The 22,933-nt window shown below is 37.7% G+C and overlaps 2 protein-coding genes across 4 annotated transcripts in view; one reads left to right on the top strand and one right to left on the bottom strand.

Moving 5' to 3' along the window:
* Nucleotides 1–3,872, top strand: part of RB195_020216 (uncharacterized protein) — a gene marked incomplete at both ends in the record, with an annotated part of 29,448 nt that extends 25,576 nt beyond the window's left edge. The window contains 6 exons of one of the 2 annotated variants that reach the window (XM_064188434.1): nucleotides 1,382–1,392; nucleotides 1,718–1,868; nucleotides 1,968–2,090; nucleotides 2,538–2,605; nucleotides 3,560–3,644; nucleotides 3,765–3,872. In XM_064188434.1, coding sequence (XP_064044314.1) covers nucleotides 1,382–1,392; nucleotides 1,718–1,868; nucleotides 1,968–2,090; nucleotides 2,538–2,605; nucleotides 3,560–3,644; nucleotides 3,765–3,872 — 546 coding nt within the window. Of the gene's footprint in view, nucleotides 1–1,381; nucleotides 1,393–1,487; nucleotides 1,637–1,717; nucleotides 1,869–1,967; nucleotides 2,091–2,537; nucleotides 2,610–3,559; nucleotides 3,645–3,764 lie in introns of those variants that run through there. The other variant, XM_064188433.1, reaches the window with a different exon arrangement.
* Nucleotides 3,873–4,135: 263 nt separating this feature from the next.
* Nucleotides 4,136–5,817, bottom strand: RB195_020215 (uncharacterized protein; the record flags this gene model as incomplete). 2 transcript variants are annotated; one of them, XM_064188431.1, is made up of 3 exons in its annotated part: nucleotides 4,136–4,250; nucleotides 5,620–5,678; nucleotides 5,743–5,817. In XM_064188431.1, the coding sequence occupies 3 exons, from the start codon at nucleotides 5,815–5,817 to the stop codon at nucleotides 4,136–4,138; spliced, it is 249 nt and encodes an 82-aa protein (XP_064044312.1). The 2 variants fall into 2 exon arrangements, with proteins under 2 accessions (XP_064044312.1, XP_064044313.1); XM_064188432.1 differs by having other exon boundaries at nucleotides 5,743–5,772.
* Nucleotides 5,818–22,933: the final 17,116 nt, after the last annotated feature.

Genomic DNA, 22,933 nt, shown 5'->3' with positions numbered 1-22,933 from the left:
TCTTTAGAACTGTGAAACTCCACTCTGTTCCAACAGTTGATCTGTGGTCAGTAAAAGTTAAACGTATCCAGTAAATGGATAAGAGGATATATCAGTCCACTATATGTATATGGTCAGTCCGCTCAGTTTATGCAAGGATTTTGCTTTCAGCACTCGCCTCACTGCTTTGTGAAAATAATTTAAAAAGTCTTTAAAGACTTGAAGGAGCTCGGAAGATGTGAATTGAGGAAAACAAAAACAAACATTGAACAAAATTTAGGAGATGAAGAGATTTTCAAATAAAAACAAACCTTTCTTCAACAATCGAATAAATATGGATTTCTGTTGAACAAAGAATAATTTGATCACACTACAGTGTTCAGCAATTTACGAAGCAAAAATTATAAATTTAATTAATCTAATGCACTTATTAATTTACAGGATGGATTTCCATTTTTTGGTCAAATCGAATTTTTGATGGTGTAAAATACACTTTTTCTTTGAGATTTCATGAACATATGTAGGATTAGATTTCATAAAGCATACCTCGATTAGGGAGAAAAAAACGTCTATAATTTTTTTCTACCAAAGATGTCTGCTATGTTCTGAATTTTATGTTTCATCGTATTGTAAAGTTGATTAGTAGCGAAAAATTTTAAAAAAAAAAAAATTTTTTTTTAAATTTTTTTTTTTTAAAAATTTTTTTATTTTTTTTAAAAAAAAATAAAATAATTATAAAAAAAATATAATAATAATTAATAATAATAATAATATGGGGGGGGTAGAAGTAGACTCCCCCCTAGTCCCACCAATTTTTTTCCCCCCCGGGTCCTTTTTTTTTTTTTCTATTTGTGGGGGGAAGGAGACTTTTTTTGCCCCCAAGCTTGTCCAACACGAGTTCCAAAACCCCAACGAATACGAATTCCAGTAAAACGCGTTGGCGCATCCCAAGTGGATTGATACGCCAGTGACTTTATCCTTTATCCTTATATTAGGCGTTATTGTGCCTATTTCAGTCTTCAGAAAAAAAACTCATTTTTTATGTTGCTTTGAAATGGAAGAAAACACCGGAAATATTACCTTAAGAATGACGCTTCACAATTCCAAATTCAAACATTTCTGAGACCTCGACAGAAAAGGAATCACTATAAAACAAATAAAAAATTAAATTTTTCAACTACCATACGCAGAGTTTCGTTCTTATCGCACAGGTGATTCAACGGTTCGATGTTGCGCCAGGATCTCAAGATATTTCCACTAGATAGAGCGAAACCCGGTAGAATGTGAAAACGGTTGAACTTATGCGCACCTATGTGGGTCAGATATATTCTCATCCTTCTTCTAATCACTAAAACTTATTCTTCTAGTATATTTTGTCTGATTCACACAGCCACTCCCAGTCATGCAACTCGAGTTCGTTTTTTAGTAATACCATGTCTATTATATTATTATATTATATTATATTATTTATCGAGCTTCTTGTATTGTGGTTTTATTACTGTTTTCAGGCTCAAACAGTCCTAGAGACCTGGGCAAAACGATGCGATGATTTCATGTTTTTTACGGATTCGCCTATGTCTGCCGAAATTCCACACATTTATTGGAAAGAATTGAACACTAGAGATCATTCATGGGAGAAGATTCGAAAGATATTCACGTAAAGAATTTTATATGTTAATTATGCTAATTTTATATGTTTCTGTTGGAAAAAAGGAGTAAATATCAGTAAATATTTCAGTCACGTGATCGATGAGATCGATGAAGAGTACGATTGGTATCTGAGAGCAGACGACGACGCCTACGTAATCGTTGAGAACCTACGACATTTCCTAGCGAATTACTCCAGCAAAGAACCACATTACTTCGGTTATCGATGGAATTTCTTTGTGGTTTGCCATTTTCCACTTTGACAACCAAAAATATCATCCAACTTCTCGTATCCAGGCAGTTTTTTCTCTACCTAATTAGTAAATGATGGATTTTTTTAGCCTCACGGATATGCGGATGGCGGGGTCTACGTGCTTTCACGACCAACGGTTGAGATTTTTAATCGCGTTATGGAAAACCGAAAACTATGTCCAGAACTGCATCGTGCGGAAGAAGATCAGGAGGTTAGCCAAAGAAAGGAAATCTAAAGGCATCGTTCCACGAATCTGGGGTGGTGCGGGTTTCAGGTAGGTTATGCCTATACGGGGTCATAGATTATGGGGAAGAAGGTGAATCCGTCCATTTCTTCCTAATTGCCGTAAAAAACGGCCCGGAAGATGCTGAGCGTGCAAAAGGCTGGCGCGCTACAATCGAACTCGTAGAAAATAGCGCGCCGGAACGCACGAAGCCGCATCTTCCAGGCCGCTTTTTACGGCAATTAGGAAGAAGTGGACGGAATCTTCCTCCCCTCCCATAATTTACGACCCCTTATAGGCATGACCCACCTGAAACCCGCACCAACCCTGATTCGTGGGGTGATGCCTTTATTTAGTGTTTTCGATGTTTCCTCTGTCCCGTTACCGTTCCCGTTTTGGTTTTTTTTTTTTCGAAATCAATTTTTACATTTTCAGATGGGAAGATGTTTGGCTGCTGCTGGGATATATCCTGAAGACACTAGAGATGAAAATGGATCAGACAGGTGAATAGAGCAGCAGTTTCATAGTTTCTTAGACTTTTTTTGCGGTTTCTTACTAACTCGCATATTATACCTTTCCGAGAACATATATACTTATTCGCTTAGCAACCATAAACGTTCTTGTCTTCGTATATCGCCGAAAATCAAAACAAGCATTGTGTTGTATGTTAAATGTAGTGTACGACGAAACTGACGATATTAGGGTCAATGTGGAACAATATAGAGTTCGGGTTCTAGAATATGAATATGACTCCGATCGGTTCCCCCTAATCGTGATAAAAAAAATACGGCTTGGGAAAAGGCCATGACTCTTACAAGGTACGTCAGAACGCGCCATCATGCACGTGCACGCGACGCGTCCACAAGAGAGCGGTCAAAAATCAATTAGGTTTCCTCAGCAGCCTGTTCAAGTAAAACCAATGAATAGGCTGGTGATAGGGACGCGTTCTAATGTATAGGAACTAAGAAGATTTCCACGCTGTTTCTCAGGACGATTAGGGGGAATCGTGCGGAGCCACGCTCATACTTGTAGTCTAAACTTCAAACTCCGAATTTTCCTACAAAAACTCTAACCGAGTAAATTTTTTCCCTTTTCTAGATTTTTTCTCCTTTTTTGATACGCTGCCTTTGAGTGCTCCTGACATATTTCTACACTTCTTTTTTAGTTCTTAAAAATAATATCTTGGAAGAAAAAAATGTAACTCAACAAATTTAACGATAGGGAAACTGGGACTGTGGGAATGACAATCTAGGATGTGATTTTTCTGATGAGATCAGCGCGTTTCGCTGAGTTTCCAAAAGTACATCGTGTAGAACTCTCAATAAAAAATATCGTATTGATTTTCTTGTTATTAAATCAATCGATCCAGAGAATTCTGATTTTTCATGTTCATCGTTCATGTTTGTCATTATGTTCACCTCGCCTCTTCCGTAAAGATCTAACGGCAGTTATTTCAGATTCCACCACTTTCATCCAACTGAACAACTCAGGATGTATAGGGATCCATTTGCTAGAAAATATGCCTATTACCCTCCGTTGAAGGTATGAAGTTCAGCAGATGTTGATTTATGATATGGGCTGGCATCAACGGTCACATAACCATAAACTTTCTCGACCTACACGCAAATTTAGCCATTTGATGGATGAGACGATCGTTTTCAGGGTGCAAAAAACTTCAGCCCTCAAGTGATTGGCTTCCATCACCTTTCTCCGTATGAAATGAGAGCTTTTGATTATTTTCTCTATAAACTCAACCGAAGAGCACCTTAATAAAAGATAGCTGTGTGTGCGTTCTGCTTCATTTCCACGCCACCATCGTACAAAAAAAAGAAAACTCAACAAAGTGTTTTTCAGATTTTTCGAGCTAATAAACAATTCTATTCGAATTTTCACTAAATATATCAATTTCATGGCAAACAGTATAGACGTGTATTAATCACCCAATGAGATCATCAAGACAGGAGGCAAATGAGATGCATAGCGATTATATTATAGGTTTGATTACGAGGGTACGGTTAACGGATACGATGGTGTCACGCTGTTGCTTCCCTTCCGAATCTGATGAACGACGGTTGTGCTCGGCCGAATCGAATGAAACTCGGCTGAGCTCGTTTTCCAAATCGGATAAACGTCGGTTTACCATTTGACCTGAACAACAATAGCAAAATGGCGGAAATTATTAATTCACGACTTTCAAAATTTTGAGCGTTTCAAAAAGTGAATTATTACATATCAAAATAAACAAAGGAGAATTTTCCCCGATATCTGGTAAAAAGAGGGAAATTTTTCCAGACAGTAATATCTGATCCAGTACAGTACGATCGTTAGTCGTTAGATCGTTGACTGCTTATATGTAAGTAACTCGTTTCATGCCGCTTTATTTACTCTGATCACAGTTTAATTTAATTTAAATTAAATTAATTTATGCAATTTGATTTATGCAATATAGTTACGAAAATACTGTATCCATGTGTGTCACATTCAACACTTCTCGATTGCCGCAAAATTCCACAAACCCTATTCATCTCCTAAACCATCTAAGTATTTTGTGGTCCTTCCTACTTGCTGTATGGTCTACCGCGAACTGCTAAGGAAAATAACTAACTGGTAACTTACGCAAGCATTTTATCGGCGGAATAGCGGTTATGATCCGAAAAATCATCAAGTAACAATATTCAGTATTAACACATTTATGACAAAGCAGGTTTTTAAAGGCATCACCCAACGAATCTGAGGTGGTACGGATTTCAGGTGGAGTATTCGTATACGGGATCGTAGATTATGGAGAGGGGGGTGGTACAGCTTCGGGCGTTCTGGCGCACTATTTTCTACAAGGAGTTCGACTGGAGCGCACCAGCCTTGTGCACGCGCCGCATCTTCCGGGCCGTTTTTTACGGCAATTAGGAAGAAATGGACGGAATCACCACCTCTCCATAATCTACCATCTCGTATACGAATTCTCCACCTGAAATCTGTACCACATCAGAGTCGTGGGGTGATGCCTTTAAATTTACCGCGAGAGGAACAAGCGCACGTTTTATTTTTTTTTGGGTAGGACCCACCAGTGGGTCGTATGGTCCCATGTGACAGTTTTTTTTCGATAGCTGATAATAGGGTCATAATTTTTACGTAAAAATTCGGATTTTTCTGCATTTACGTGTTTAATAGTTAGCCCTGTATCTTAAAGTCAGTTTATTCGGGATAGAAATTTCAAGTTTTATGTGGAAAATTTATGAAAATTTTATGGAACATTCCAAGCGTTCTTCTTTGTCTGCATAATATCGTATAGCATGGTTTGCGTTCATGACACAAATACTGTATATTTCTTTACGTGGATATCGATAAATCCCTCCCCTTTTTCTCCTCGGATTTTTTGAACGTACTTGATTTTCTCTTTGTTTACGTCTAAGATGATTTTTGAACGTGTATGATCTTCTTTTTATTATATATGAGTCTGGTATTTCCATTCATTCTTGCTTGATCAAAAGTAACATTATTTGGGATGATAGAAGCCCACCTGAGGCTCCTGAAGAGGCTATTATCCTCGCCAGCTACTTGAGGCTCATAGATTTCATTCTGAAACAGAAACCATCAACGCTTGTACATATTAAGTGTAGGTTAAGTGAAAAAAGTCATCTACAGAGTTTTCGTCGAATCCCGCCGTGACCATCGCGAAGCAGACAATGCAAAAGGCGACGAAGCACTGCATGTTCATGGTTTTTCTGTTCAGGAAAAAAGAAACAATTAAAAACAGGAAAAGGAAAAATGCGTACGAGGAGCAACAAGCGAACAGAACGTGAAGTTCTATAGAGGATCGAGTAGTGCCAGGATCTTGGTTCAGAGGAAACGAGGGAACGATTTTATACGGAGAGATCCTGCTATCACCAAGGATAAATGGCTTTACTCTAACTCTAACACCACTGTTGCTAAGTCAATAATTCCCTACTTAAGCAAGTAATATTGAAAAAGAAAATAATCCATGTGGAAAAGATTTCCTTGTGTTTCCAGAATAACACCTGCAGGCTGTTGTTTACAGGTAGGACTTGGTGCTAATCACTTAAAATGGATGTTGACAGCTTGAACATAAAAGTCACTAAAACTCGCGGTACTTAAATCGCTTTTATCACAGAGTCATAAGGTTAGTAATTAGCGGTAATGGACGAGATAAACCTCTTAAGCATTCGGTCACATAATCATTCCGATTTCGGGAACGATCAAGGTACGATAATACCCGATTAAATCCTATAAAATCATTATGAGAATGGATCCTTTTGAGCCATTTCGTGCTTGTAATTTGTTGTTTTTTTTGTGTTTTTTTCTTCTGCTTGTAAAATTTTTTCGGACACGGGAAAATCATGAAAATCAGAATGAGTGATAGATAGGAAAAAAAGAACAAAATCAACGGATTGGGAAAAGCTGATGAGAATGGGAAGTTTCTTAAATGTGGAACAACGCACCGACTGGATGTTACGATGATGAGGATGTGGCTTTAAGCAGTGGGAGGTACGTACATACGTGTGAGTTGAATGATACACGGCACGCAATACGCGGCCGATGATTTATTAGTGGATGGAAACGGAGGTAAACTTGAATGTTCGTCTTCCTGCTCAGTTCTGATCTGCTTAGCAGGAAATGAGAACACTTATTCATAGTTATGGACGCACTATTTTGCGACAGCAATCGAAATGTTCGATTATTCGCGGAATTCGCGCCCTATCTCGGATAGCACTTCTATTCTAACCCAGTTCTAGTTCTATTCGCCATAATTACTAAAAAAAATTATTATTGAATTATCTGGCTATTGCAAAATATAGAATGAAAAATAACAATAATATAAAATATAAAATATAATATACAAATTATCTAGTTATTACAAAATATAAATATATAAAGTTATTACAAAACTCATTATCTAGTGGATTTTGAGACTGGAAAACTAGGTGCTGGTCTAGTTTCTCCTCCACTGTATGTCACTTCATTCTATTCTTTAAAGATCTGAGCTACGTATGCAGATATACATTAGATTCTGTGATGTAAAACGTCACTAAGAAAAAGAATAGAATCCAGAAATGGGAAGGTAGATCGTTTCGCCTCCACCTAATCTATCCACCTTAGATTAGCATCTCTTAAGGCTCCTCAGTTGACTAACATTGAGAAGTTAAGACAAGGACAAAAATTTGACCGAAAGAACAGGGAGCGCAAAAAAATGTTCCTGTTAGCAAGTACTTCTTGTGCCTCAGTACAGAAGCAGAATTTCATTCGACAGAGAACAATAAAAATGATAAAATAAACTAATAATAATAATAAAACAATAATAATAATAAAATAAACAATAATAAATAAAAATAACAAAATTGATACTGAGAGTAGTACAGAGACTATTCTTCAATTCTTCATTAAAGGCATCACCGCACGAATCTGAGGTGGTACGGAGTTCCAGGTGGAGTATTCTTATACAGGATAGTAGATTATGGAGAGGGGGTGATTCCGTCCATTTCTTCCTAATTGCCGTAAAAAAACGGCCCGAAAGATGCGGCGCGTGCACAAGGCTGGCGCGCTCCAATCGGACTCGTTGTAGAAAACAGCGCACCGGAACGCTTGAAGCCGTATTTTCCGGACCGTTTTTTTACGGCAATCGGGAAGAAATGGACGGGATCACCCTTCTGTTCATAATCTACGATCCTGTATACGAATAGTTCACCTGAAATCCGTACCACCTCAGATTCGTGAGGTGATGCCTTTAAGAAAAATATGGGAGCGGTGGGTAGGCGCGAAAATACGCCAGATCTACTGCCTTTTGCAAAGGCACAAATTTGTAATTTGAAGCAAGCGCAAGCTTTCTTTTCCTTTTTCTCAATAAACTTTTGTAGTGCACGGGAGCTACGTCTTCTACTCGGTCGCCATTTCATCTACTCCAAAGTGCTAGTTCCATTTTTTTCCTTTCTTTGGACTTGTACTCGTTTCGCCCTTTGTCAACTTTGTGGGATCCAATAACTCCTGCTAATCTCTTTTACTGCTTAACCACTACACAAATAAATCTCGACGCTGAACTCACGCCCTCTCGTTTTCCTTTCAATAGAACCTTGTGGCGAAAGAGAGAACATACGCATTTAAAATTTCAAATTACGAAATTATTATACGACTGAAGCGGAATCACCCTCCTACCCATAATACCATACGACCTCGTACAGGCATAACCCACCTGAAACTCGCACCACCCCGGATTCGTGGGGTGATGCCTTTAAAGTAGGATCAGGAGGCGACTATGTCAGTCAAGGAATTACCAAAAGAGGACGATCATAAATCCAAGGTGTAATGATATATGTAGAGTTGTTCAAGGAATATGTGCCTAACTTGTGTTCATGACAATCCTATCCTAGCCTATCGTAACTCTCGTCTGCTAAGATATCATCTAACGAAACTTTGAAAAATAAGAGTTAGAATTTTGACTGTTTTCCAAGTCATTTACTTTGTGTGAAACTGTTGTTTTGTGAAGAATTTAATGTGAATGTTCAGATGATAGAAAAGAAATGGCTTTAAAGCCTTAGGGATAGAAATCATTTTGCTTTAACCACGTGTAATTTTCAATTTTTTTCATTTTTTTCAATTTTTTTTGTGTACGGTACATATAAATTAATCTAGTCAATTCTAATCCAGTCTAATTAATTAAATTAATATAACTACAATAATTAAACAAATATAAATACTATAACTCATAGTCATTGATGTAGTGGAATGAAAGTCATTCATATCAATTCCGTGTTCTCGTTTCATTTCATTTCTTTTTTTTTCATTAACTTTCGCTACCTTTATTCTCGCTGAAATCTTGTACTTCTCTACTCATTTAATCAAACAACTCTGTCATCCTGAAAATGGAAAATTACGGTAATCAAAGTTCGGTTGGGATTTTGGTCACAGTTTTCTCGTCAACACATTCGTGTGATACTTGTTAACGAGAGCGCGTCATACATTGGATGTCATAATCCTTTAACATTTCCTTCCTTATCTTAAAATAACGCAACCAACATCCTTTTTTTAGAATAAAACAGACATTACTTATGTGGAGAAAATTTGCTGCAAAAAAGGACCACATTCACTTTTGGAGAGCACGTTTCCATAAATTTATTCTTTCTCTTATTCTCTTTCTTATCTTAATTTATTCTCTCTCTTTATTTATTCTTGTTATTTTTATGGTCCTATAATATATAATTACAATATAAAAATAATAACATATTTTATTACCTGTGAGGGCTATGCTTCCCTATGAAGCACATCAAAGTGGCTACCCACGCGAATAAATAGTCGCTATTCAAGAAAAAAACCATGCCTGTTTTTCTCCAAAAAAAGTGTTAAGGAAAAAATTTATAAGAAATGTTTTCACTTTGACTCTCGCGATTTTCACGAAGATCCTAGATCAGTGGTAATTTTTTGAAATGCTGTAATATGGTAATTTTCATTTCTTGTAATAGCAGTTCAGCAAAACTGAGCTACTTGCAAAATTCGTCTCGTTCACATAGTAATGTCCCGGATTTCCAGCTGTGCATTTTTTTATAATTTGACGCAAATCCGTAATAGTTAGGGAAATTGGGCATAATTTAGTTGCGAATTTTCGCGGAAAACTCTTTAAAAAATGAAATGGTCCGGCGAATTCCTTTTACTTCCGCGCAATTCTATTTCATTCATTAGCATAAAAAATCTAAATACTCAATTTAACTGAGGAGAACAACTAAGATATAGCAATTTGTGTTTCCACCGTTCTGAAGAGTAGAATAATCAATTATAAAGTGTATATTCAATGGAAAGGAGGACTTGCAATAATAGTAAATGTACTTCTACAGTAACCTGTTGTAGTTTATTCTATAGCAAATTTAGGAAGCACTTTACTCGAAAATGTGAATCTAGCAGAACCTACACGTCACATGTAGGGATAAAGAAAAAACATCAAGGAATAATTGGGATCAAAGACTCCATTTCTGAATTCGCGTAAAACTAAAGGAGTAGAGAAATTCTATGGAGAAAATGTGAGTCTATAAAATAAATAAAATATCTACTGTAAAAGACGTTAAAATTAGAGTTTAAGTCTATATAAACTGGAGATCAGGATTTCTTTGATTTCTCACTAAACGCTCTGTGGTTACTGAAACAACTAACAAATGAACTTAACTTATAACTTATAAACTTTTGAATAAACTTAACAACTTATAAACTTAATATAAAGTGTATTTTCAATGGAAGGAAGGACTCGCAATAATTGCAATTGCTCCTACTTCTACAGTAACCTGTTGTAGTTTATTCAATACCAAATTTAAGAAGGACAATTTAAGAAGGTGAGTCTATAGCATAAATAAAGGATCTACTGTAAAAGGAGTGAAAATTAGAATTCAAGTTTATATAAACCGGAGATCAAGATTTCTTTGATTTCTCATTAAACTCACTGTGGTTAGCGATACAACTCAAAAATTAATCACAAAATTTTTTGGAAACAAGTCGTAGAATTATGGAAGTGAATTATTAAACAAGAGATAAGAATAAGAAAAGTCATTGAGTTCAAAAGTGAAAAAAATTCTTTCTAGAGTTTTGGAGTACTCTAGTTATCCTAGTCTAGCTACGTACTTTTATAGACTCACGTTTTTCAATTACTTCGTAATGGGTGAATTAATTATATTTCAAAAAAAAAGAGCTAGATTTGAAGCATCAAAAAAAAAACTAAGTAAAATAACTCAAAGCAATGGAAGCAAACAAAATTTCAAATTGTTTCCAAACGCTGACGTGCGTAAAAGTGGGGTACGCAGAGAGAAACGATTCAAACAAGCCAGGAAGAAGGAGCAAGACTAGAAATCCATTTTTTGAAAGGAAATAGTGATTAAATCAGGTAAGTGCGAGAAATTTTTGAACCTTTACAGCTTAAAAAAAAGAAATAGGTCAAATACATGTCTTCAGATTAAAATAAGGGAGTAAAGCATTTGAAATATAAATAGTGCTAACAGAAAAAAAATGAGGGTTAAAGTCTTTGACGTATCAACCGGGCTTGGGATGCGCTAACGCTTTTTACTGGAATTCATAATCGTTGAAGTTCTGGAACGCGTGTTGGCCTATACAATGACTTGCGGTGGCCGGCCGATGGTCAATTAAGTGTTTTTACCTCCCCAGACAAGTGAAAGGCTTGGTTGGCACTGGGGCGGTGCCGAACCATCGACCGTGCGGCCCTCTTACCGACGGCGCTACACCCGCCCATAACGTTTAATTTAACAATATCATCTATAACCTACTAATTAAGTTGCGAAAAAATACGAGGTTGGGTACAAGAAGTGAGGGATATTTGTGGTTGTCAAAGTAGAAAGAAGCAAGCCACCAGGAAATTCCAACGATAACCGAAGTAATGTGGTTTCTTACTGGTATAGTTAGCTAGGCCGATGTATTTATTCAGTTTTTGTGTTTTTCGAGGGAGAGATGAAAGGTTTGGTTGGCACTAGAGCGGTCTCAAATCATCGACCGTACGCTCACATTGGGTCTCTTGCCGAACACGCAACGCTTGCCCCGATGCTAAAAAAATATTCAACAAAATATAGGGAAAAAATAAGGAATGTAGATTGCAGAGAAGAAAGAACAAAATATCATCTTATTTTAATTTTTATATATATGGAAATTAGGAAAAAGTATTTAAAAATTCTTGAAAATGCTTACTACGACTTTCTGGATCAGACGGACCTAGCGACTGTAGTGAGAGTATGAAGCGCGGAAACGCGCGCTTTTTTGTAAGCTCAAGCTAAATGAAAGCGCTGCAGAAAATGAATAAAGTTCAGCAGTTAAGCTTGGATGGAAGATTTTCCAATTCAATCAAAAGGAGCTTCCAGGAAATTATCTTCGTTGAAAAACTGTCAGAAAACATGCATCGGGGCACTGTTTGCTTGATTACCAGCTGAAAGTGGAGAAAAACGTTTGTGACGCCAAACATCAAAATCGAAGGTGATTTTCTGTTTTTTTTTGTGCTCTTGGATTAAGACAATAAATAGTTTTGCGGCGAATAATCATTTTATTGCTATAGAACACTGACCTCGTGAGGTATACAAAAGAAAAGAACGAAAAGAAAAGAAATATTACTATTTTCCACCGAAATAAATATCTTTTTTTTCTTCCTATTCTTTGTTTTCAAACTGATATCGTTTTTCGAATTTTGAGATAGAAAAGGTTGCTAAAATACAAACGATTCGCTTTGTTGTAGTGTTATGAGTGAAAGATATCAAAAATTTTCCACCTGGATCAGCAACGCACCTATTTCTTACTTCAGTTCACTGCATAAACATTTTTTTTTACCCCAAAGAAATAATGCGAGAAAAAAATTTCGAACTTCAAAAACAAATGCTAGAGTTGATTTTGAATTTTTTAAATTATTAGTAACCATATAAGGATATGGAGAAAAGAAAAAATGAGTGAAGAATGCATTAAAATGGACTCCGACTGAATCAGCGGACAATTTGTGAGGGATTTTGGCACCATTGACGTGTTTTTTTTTCTCGTGTTGCGTAGTTAAGCCTCTATTGTTGTTAATTCGATTCTGTGTCGATTCTATGTTCCTGGACATGTTTCTTTTCGAATGAAAAATTCCCGGCTGAATTGCTGCAATGCTATGTGAGGGTAAGTACATACTCGCTGAAATGCTCGGCTATATGTACCTCTTAAAGGCATCACCCCACGAATCTGAGGCGATACGGATTTCAGGTGGACTATTCGTATACGACGCAGTAGATTATGGGGAGGAGAGTGATTCCTTCTTTCTTCCTAATTGTCGTAAAAAAACGGCCCGGACGATACGGCTTCGATCGTTCCTGCGCGTTACTTTCTATAGTTCGATTGGAGCGCGCCAGCCGTGTGCACACGCCGCATCTTCCGGGCCGTTTTTTACGCCAATTAGCAAGAAATGGACGGAACCACCCCCCTCTCCATAATCTACGATCCCGTATAAGAATAGTCCACCTGAAATCCGTACCACCTCAGATTCGTGGGTTGATGACTTTAAGCGAGTAGTAAGCGTCGAAATGAGCAGCACGAAATATCTCGACCAAATCCTTGATGTTAGTTTCCAGAAACGAGAGTAAAGGAGAAAAAGATAGATAAAACACAGTAAATACGTGAATACTTCACCAAAAAGCCCCAAGCAAGCACAACCCCTTCCCCCTGTCGTTCAGCCAGCATTCCCTTTTCTAGGAAAATTATAAATGAAAAATGGAAGCATAAAATACGGATGAAATAGCTTAGACGTAGCGTCTTTTTTTCAAAACTAACAGAAAAAATCACAGGTAATAGAATGGTAATCGTAATTTTGAATTGACTACTTAAAAATTACCGAGACTTATAAAGAAAAGAAAACTAAACAGATGAACAAGTACGTGAAAAACTATGTAGACAAATTTTCGGTAAAATTCCCGTAAAAAACGTACAGGATCCTCAATGTTCAGCAGTGATGAAAGAGACGCTAATAACTATGATTAATATTATTATAATAATTATAATTGTAAAAGTCATTATTAATTATAATTATTAAGATACTTCCAATTATAATAATTATTATAATAATTCCAACGGCTCATAATTAAGAATATTTTTAAAAAATGTCCAGTATAGTACAGTATGTACATTTCCGGAACGATCATCTGTCATGCTTCATGCATAAGTTTCCAGTATCTTAGAAGATTTATAGCCCTGTGCTGTCCAGTCCAAACGTTTTCCTTACTTATTCACTTGAAAAAAAGCAACGAAATTCCGTGAACAGGTACTCTACTGAATTAAAAAGATAATAGTATGGCTAAATTAATGCCATCTTATCACAGGAAGGGCGGCACAAGGAGATGATCCACTGTTTTGCAGAGAATAGATCCATTTAGAAAATTAATAGCACCTAAAGAAAAAGAATGTGAAATGTTTGTAAATTCATTTACCAAATTAGCGTAATCCTTAAGATTAAAGTGACGAATTTTGTACCTTTGCGGGCAATTGCGATCTGATTGCCACACACAGTTTTCTGCAAAAAAAAACTCTTCAGCCGAGTTTTAAAACGATGAGATCGTATGTATGCGTATGGCAAGAAGCGCATAGTTTCGTTCTGAAAAGAGAACAAAGTGTTCCAAGCGTCTAGGTAACAACAATTCTTGGAAAAAAAAAACACACACACACACTAGAAAAATGCACCTTGCATTGTATTACTGTATTGATTTGAGGAACACTTCACGGCTCTTTCTTTGTACTTGAAATGTCTACTTCTCATTTCATGGACATTATGGAAGTTTCGAAAAAAAAATGCATAGCTCGGTTGAAACGCAATAAATTTAATTTCTTCAAAATATTCTTAACTTCAATAGGTAGTTTTGAAATGCTCGTATGACTTTATTGTTCTCATAGCAACGGCTAAGATACCGATGTTGGCACTTTTCAGTGGAAATGAAAAGCATGATCTTGTAACTCTGTTCGAAATTCTAGATAAAAATGCAAAAATATAGGTCTAAAGAGAGGTTATATTGTTTCTTAGAATAAAATTATCGATTAATTAGAAAATTATTTTCATGGTATTCATGGAGGTTAAAAGAACACTTTGTAGAACTTGGTAGTTATGTTGTTTCTTAGAGTAAAATTATCGATTAATTGGGGAATTCTTTTCTTGGTATTCATGGAGGTTAAAAGAAAACTTGATAGAAAATAAATAAGAATATTTCCAACAATACATATAGATGGCAAATATTCTACGTATATAGGTCGTGATAAGCGAGTGAAATATGGAAGAATTCCACAAAGTCTGCACGTTATGTTGTAATCATGATCATGATTTTAAATTACGGGGTATCATGGACGTAGACAGATGCTGTGAGAAAGGTAATTAAGTTAAAAATGTGCTGCACATTTCAGCGAGTGAAATGAAGTGAAGGGGAGTGAGTTATTTTAATAATATTTTGCACATTATTTGAAAAAAAGCTGCTTTTAAGCATATAGCTGCTACATTTTGCTACTTTCTATCTTAAAGGCATCACTCCACGAATCTGAGGTGGTACGGATTTCAGGTGGAGTATTCGTATACGGGATAGTAGATTATGGAGAGGTGGGTGATTCCGTCCACTTCTTCCTAATTGTCGTAAAAAAAACGACCCGGAAATGCGGCGTGTGCACAAGGCTGGCGCGCTCCAGTCGAACTCCTTGTAGAAAATTTTGCGCCAGATCACCCGAAACCGTACCTTCCGGGCCGTTTTTACGGCAATTAGGAAGAAAAGGACGGAATCACTCCCATCTCCATAGTCTCCCATCCCGTATACGAATACTCCAGCTGAAATCTGCACCACCACAGATTCGTGGTATGCTGCCTTTAAGTTTTCGCAAAGTTTTGAAGGATTGAAGGAAGTTCCAAAAAAAGTAGTTCTAACAGTTTCATTTGTATTTCTGTATACAAATGGCCTGAAGAAGGATTTCGTTTTTGATAACAGATGGTATGACACGTAACAGAAATGACGCGGAAATCATATTCACTCGACGTGAAAAAAAAGTAACAACGTCAGTTCTTGATATGAGCTACATATTTCACCTGCTTCAGTGATCGAGTACAAAAAAACCATCTTACGGTCTAGTGGGATAATAAATGAATAATAAATACATAGAATCTACAAACAAACCCTTGCGGAAGTCTTCGTCCGTGTTTCTAACAACACTGAACGAGTTTTTGCTTTGTTGAATTAAACGCAAACCCCACAAAGCTGAGGTGATATGGATTTCTGATGGTCAAAGGTTATAGGGGATCGTAGATTGCAGAAACGGATGGGATTCCGTCCATTTCTCCCTAACTGCCGTAAAAAACAGCCCGGAAGATGCGGGGGGCTACTTTCCACGACGAGTTCGATTGGAGCGCGCCAGCCTTTTGCACGGGCCGCAATTTCCAGGCGGTTTTTTCACGGGAATTAGGAAGAAATAGACGGAGTCACCCTCTTCTCCACAATGACTACGACCTCGTATAGGCATAACCCTCCTGAAACTCGCACCACTCCAGATTTGTGGGGTGATTCATTTAAGCCGGACATGAGGTTGTTATTACCGTTTATTCATGGCTAACGTTTCTGCATCTTCGTCTTCTTCGAAGCCTGAAAAGTTGGGAAACAAAGTGAGCTCCAAGTTTGCTGAGAAAACAGTAAACTTAGGGCTTTTTTGTTGGAAGAATAGGAGATTCGAACGGATAAATCACGTTCGATTTCACCCTTTCAGGCTCTGAAGAAGGCGGTATTGCGGAAAACCTTAGCCAGGAATAAAGGATTGTAACAACCTCGTGTCCGGCTCAATTAAAGAAAACAAATACCGGAACGCCACCATGCCGAGGTTTTAGCGAAAGTCGCAGATGAAGATTGAACAAGTACTTCTAACTTGGTTTATGTTGATTCCTAATCAAGAACCCTGATTTTGTTGGATGCAAGGAGTGGGCAAAAATCGTTAGATCACTAATATTATTATTTTTTCCATTGAATAAGTGTTTTTTCTCTTCTTTTTCTTCGGAATTAACATCGTTCTTCCAATTTCTCTCCGATAAGGAAAATTAAAAAAGCGGTACTCACACAGAAAAGAAACATGCTTGATTGATAAGAAACCAAAATCTAAGTGGTGAACTAATATTGGACCCGCCAGGAAATAATTATTCCCAATAAAATAAGAAAAACGTTCCAAAACATATGAAAACGAGGAAAGAGAAATATAATCCAACAACATCGAACAGGAAGGATTTTACAGTAAGCTGGCAAATCTGCTTCAAAAATATCAAAGCCAGATGTTCACTAAGCAAAGACTATGCAGCAAATCCGTAGGGATTTGGGGGTTATGTCGTGTCGTTTATGCAATTACTTCTGCGGGACCATACCGTGAATTCGAATTCGTACAAATACTGTGGTCCATTACTGTAGCGTACCTCGTTGTTTACGACATAACGTAAACAAATCAAATCAAAAATGATGCACATACATAGTGGAAGTGATGTATTAGAACATTCCGCATAGGACACCTTGTATGGATGAAACGAAAAAAATTGTCTTTTGAGCAGTCCGGAAGCGAACGAATTGCGACAATGGAAACATTTCCGGAGCGTACATAGTTCTGCTACGGAAGTACCGATTATCGGTATAGAATGTGGCGCGCAAACACCGATAATCTTACTTACTTATTTTTTTATTTTTTACTTATTTATATATATTGCTTATTTATTTCATACATATTATTTATTTTTTGATTTATTTTCTTTATTTCTTCTTACTTATTTTCCTATTTCTCTCTAAATCATGAAACAGAATGCGATTTGAACATTTTTCTCGAAGACAAAAAAGTGCAAGTACTTCAGAGTTTTTTAACTTTATCTTAAAAGCATCACCTCACGAATCTGGGGTGGTACAGATTTCAGGTGGAGTATTCGTATACGGGATGGGAGACTAGGGAGAGGGGGGTGATTCCGTCCATTTCTTCCTAATTGCCGTAAAAAACGGCCCGGAAGATGCGGCGCGTGCACAAGGCTGGCGTCGAACTTTTTGGAGAAAATAGTGCGCCAGAACGCCTGAAGCCGTATCTTCCGGGCGGTTTTTACGGGAATTAGGAAGAAATGGACGGATAACCCCCCTCCCCCCCCTCCATAATTTACTATCCCGTATACGAATACTCCACCTGAAATCCGTACCACCTCAGATTCGTGGAGTGATGCCTTCAAAAAATACATTACCTGAGGATACGTATGACATTGACAGAATTGGCGATATGCACGCTGAGAAAAAAAAACGAAAATCTGAGCAACGAAGAATAATTTCGTTGTTTTTCACAACATCGTCAATACTAAATAGGCAATCATAACAAATCACACCTGCGCCACCATTTCTCTCTCTCACATGGTTATTGAAATAAAAACAAACGATTTTTAGATTAAGATAAAAAGGTTGGGATTAGGAGGAGAAGCAGAAAATTTTCCGATTTTTCTTATCATTACTTATGTCAAGCAGTATCGTTTCAATTTCCTCATTTACCGCAACCGCATCGCCTTCATTTTTTACAACAATAATAAACCATCTGAAATGTAATTTCCGAGTAATTTCCATTTGAACTGGGAAAAACTAACCTCTAATCTTTTGGAAGTTGACGGTTCTAATTTCTGCTTACGTCATCGAAAATTTATAAAAGTTTAGTGCGGAAAGAAATTCTTTTTTTTCTCTTTTCAGCCTACCACATATCCGAAACATTTTCGTTTAGGATTTTACAGCCACCAAATGATCTTTTTATCTAACCACGAGTTCAGTTCCACGAGAAATTTGAGCAACAACGAAAAAAAAAAACAAGGAAGAAACAGATGTTTGGGGGTAACAACACAGATTAAGTCAGAATGTTGAAGCTTTTCTTAACAATTAGGCTAACAGACCTTATTTGTTCACAAGCACGATGTCACAACCCACCAAGAAACATCTCTTAATTGCGAACGGAAACATCCAGAAGCGAGCAAAGCTCAAAGCGAAATATCAGCAGACGTTTAGATTTACACGAAATATCAGCCCAACCAAGAAACACTTGTGGCGGAATAAATGGGAACTATGTTATTCATTTGTTTGTACAACCATAAATGTTTCGAAGCATCAACATCGATGATGAGTCGTTTGACGTAAACAAACAACAACGGCCAAACAATAAGAATAAATTGGGCGGCTGGTATAATGTGCGAAGAAAAATAGGAATCACGATAGATTTCCTTATTGTTGACTGCAAGGACGAAAGAAAGGGCAGAGGTCCCTCGAAAATCCCTAATCGAAAATCGAGACTCGAAGTAAGGGTTCCCAGTGAGGCATCTAAAGATCCACTTTGTACGTGCGCACCGAAAATGTGCGCAATTTCCTGCTTCGGAGTTTTCATCGGATTTTTTTTTCGTGACAATGGCACTTCTGCTGCAACATAAAGGCTCTTGTGCAAGCAGAGAAAAAAACCGTCAGAGAGGCCTTTATTAATAAGAAATTCTGATGATTCTCTGGATAACGATAGTATTTAGGCTCATTGTTGCTTCGTAGCATTTAGAAGTTTTAAACTCAAGTTACTTAAACCAGAAATCCATTGCCGATGGGGCTATCATTGTGAAAAATATATTAATTAAAATGTTACATAAAATAAACGAAGTCTCTGCTGTATCACTTTGAATGGGATGTGCCAAAGAGTTTGCCTGAAATTGAGAATCGTTGAGGTTTTATGAAAAAAAGGTAGGAAAAACGAGAAAAGAGGAGGAAAAAAGAGGCCTAAACAATGACTTGCGAGGGTTAGCCGATGTGTCAAGTCAGTGTTTTTGTCCTCCTTGACAAGTTTGGTACTACGCTATCCCACGCCGGAGCAGGGTCAAGCGTGTGATGGGATTTTCCCATCGAGGATCGTAAAGTGAGGGGTTACAAGGGAGAGGGGTCGTAAGGCAATGTGCGATAGGCAATGGTGATTATAGGATAATTAGGACAAAATATTACGTAGTATAAAATAATTACAAAATATAACATTAAATAATTTTGGATAATTACATACATTACAAAATATTACATTAACTTTCAGGCGCAGGCCTGTGACATAGAAGCCTCAACACTTTGTTTCGAAGATGTACAACGTGTAGAGAACGTGACAATGGGACCGCGTAGGTTCAAAACTCCGCCGAGCCAAATTTTTGCAGAAGAAATAGAAACTTGAAACCGCTCCCAAAAGATGAAGAATTCAGTTATAGTTTTCAGCACTGTAAACGGGGATCAAGTAGAATTTAATTGTCTGAAAACCCCAGATTTTGCGCAAATTGTTACGAGGTGTGGAAGATCGCAAATAACTTCGTGATAGGAGGACCTAGAGAAATATTTCAAGTAAATTTTCAGAAAAGAAGGTCTGCGCTACAAAACACTCGTGCAGCTGCTTTTTGCAAACACTTAGTTTTTTTTTGGATTTAGATGGGAAAAATTAGAAATGTTTCGACTTTTTGTGGAACCTTCCATCTAACTTTTGAGAGAACCAGTCGGTACGTAAATTTTGAGGAAACCAGACGGCACGTAAAGGAGAAATTCTGCACATGAGGGTTTCCTTAGTCCCTCTATCGGAATAGATAGGTTGTTTTTTTTAGAAACGCCATCTCTTGTGTCAGAAATGGGAAACTTGCCAAAATTCGATTTTTGTTCGCACGCCGATGTTGTAGCCGAGGATTTTCTGTTTCAGAAGCCACATTTACAGGGCCTCGCCGTCTTTCTAAATCTTCCAGAAAGATGGAAAAAAAGTGCCATTTTTCCATCTTCTCCAATCTTCCATCTAAATTCCAAAAAGACTTGGAGGTGAGAAAAACTGCGGTACCAATATTTTGTGAGGCAAGCCTTCTTCTCTGTAAAATTGCTTAAAATATTTCGTTTGGTCCTCTTGTCACAACGTTATTCGCGATCTTCCAGATCCAGCATCTAATAAATAAGGTTTTAAACTGTTGAAAAATACGTATAATTGAATTCTTCATCTTCCAGAAGTGGTTCCAAATTTCACTTTTGAAAAAACTTGACTCAGCGGGGTGTGGAACCTGCGTCGTCCCATTATCGCATTTTCTAAATCAAAGGATGATTATTTCGTGTTTTTTCGTCGTTGTTCTGTAATTGCGCTTGATTCTTCTCCTTTTTTGTTGTATTATGCGCTTGAATCAAAATTTAAAGACACTTCATAGACTCTAGAGTAAAAATGGAATAGAATAAAAGTGAAGTATTTCAATACCAGTATTTCAACAAGATTTCAGCACATTAGCTTCCCCTCCTATATGGTGTTTCATCACGAATCACCCTTCTGTCAACTAACGCGAAATTTCACCTTTGCGATTTGTTCCTCAGCTAATTTACGACTTTACTTTTTCGAAACACACGAAATTTTGAATACATTTAGTTGGCAACAATGGAGAACCGTCGCAGCAACGTTGGAGGCCGCCAGAGATCCTATTTGTAATTTTCGTGTCCCAAAACAACGCTTGACTCCCTCCAAGAGGGATCGGCCTCGGTTTGGGCTAAGGCGGTAGCGAACATCGATCGTGCAGTCTCTGGTGGACCTCTTACTGACGTTACTTCTTCTGTTCTGACTGTAATATACTATTAAAAATCAACAAAAAGGAAGAGTAAAGAGAAACGTTCTATGAACTTTCGGGTTTGATGAGATCAACAACGTTTTTGCTAAAAAAATCCCCGAGAAAGCTATCCGAAACCAGCTTCTAACAAGCATTGCATCAACCAGTGTGTTTGTATTCGTTAGAACCCTCACCAGATAACAAACACGCAGCCGGGCATCCATGGACAAGGAACCATGTGTTCATATTAACAGCTGCGCATGATTAGAATGGGCTCGTAAAGAAACCCCTTCATGCTAGTAATTATGCTTGTATATGCAAGATATCAACTAAGATATACTTGGGTCAAAACGACATGAAGCGCGAACCGTTGCGCAAGCGGCCGCGCTCGGAAGCGGTGTGGTGGAGACAGCGGTTGGAATCGAGGTGGGACCATGGGGAACTGCAGAGATGGGTGGCGGTAGCTTGGATCCTTACACGATCCCAACCGCTACGCTCCACCGCTCCGCTTTGAGCGCAGCCGCTTGCGCAAATGTCCGTGTTTCATGTCGTTTTGACCCGACTGTATCAACGTTCTACCTGACACCATATACTGTAGCAGCTCGAAACTATTAATTTAGAGAATAAGTTCTTAGAGTTCTATATCATATTTTATTTCATAATGATTTGCTTGCTTTTTGTTAAAATGTTTATATTATTTGAAAGAGCTCTGTTTGCTTCACAAAAATATAATGATTGTGTTTTAAAATTACTTACCTAATCTTAAGCTTTAGGAATGGAATATCCAGTAGGCAGAAATCAGCACTTTCGGCACCTACTTTTCTTCGCTTTTCACTGAGGACAAAAAGCTGGCGCAGCCGCTCGGGACACTTGCGACATGTACGAAGAAGGTGTTTTAGGTATGCCTCCTGCACAGACATAGTCTGCGAAATTTAAAGGCATCATCCCACGAATCTGGGATGGTATGGATTTCCGATGGCTAAAGACTACGCGGCGTCGTAGATTGCAGAAGAGGGTGGTATCTTGCTCATTTCTTCCCAATTACCGCAACAAACGGCCGGAACATGCAGCGCATGCGCACCACTAAGTATTTGAATCAAAGAACACCTGGACGGCAAAAGGAAATCATGTGACTCCACTGCATTAGGTGGTCATAGGGTGCGGTGCTATAACATAAGATTTTGAAGTTAAGATCATGATTTTGGCGCGCGAACCTAGGATTGCAGCGCGCAAGGCTCTGGAGGCTTTTTGGACTCTAAGGGCTCAAAGATGAATCGCAAGGAGGAATGCCTCGTGAACACGCGCCCTCTTTAATACTGATATTTGACTGCGCTAGTAACCTCACAACAGGTATCTAGCAGTGACAGGATTGTCAGCTGATCCTAAGGTACGTTATCTTCTACTGGTAGCTATGAGGCCCAACAATAAACGTAGGACTTTCTTTGTTGGACCGATAAGGCGTTTGATCGGATCAATCACATTCGATTTCACCCTTTCAGGCTCTGAAGAAGGCGATATTGCCGAAACGTTAGCCACGAATAAAGGATTGTAACAACCTCGTGTCCGGCTCAATTAAAGAAAACAGTTATTGAAACATCAACAAGCCTATGTTTATCGAAAGTCGCAGATGGAGACAGTTATCAAATTTTTGTGAAGCAAACAGAGCTCTTTCAAACAATATAAACACTTTACCAGAAAGCAAACAAATCATTATAAAATAAAGGATAATATAAAACTCTACTAA

Source organism: Necator americanus, chromosome II (assembly GCF_031761385.1).
Source record: "Necator americanus strain Aroian chromosome II, whole genome shotgun sequence".
NCBI classification, from domain to species: Eukaryota; Metazoa; Nematoda; class Chromadorea; order Rhabditida; family Ancylostomatidae; genus Necator; species Necator americanus.
This window is presented reverse-complemented; position numbering and strand designations above follow the sequence as displayed.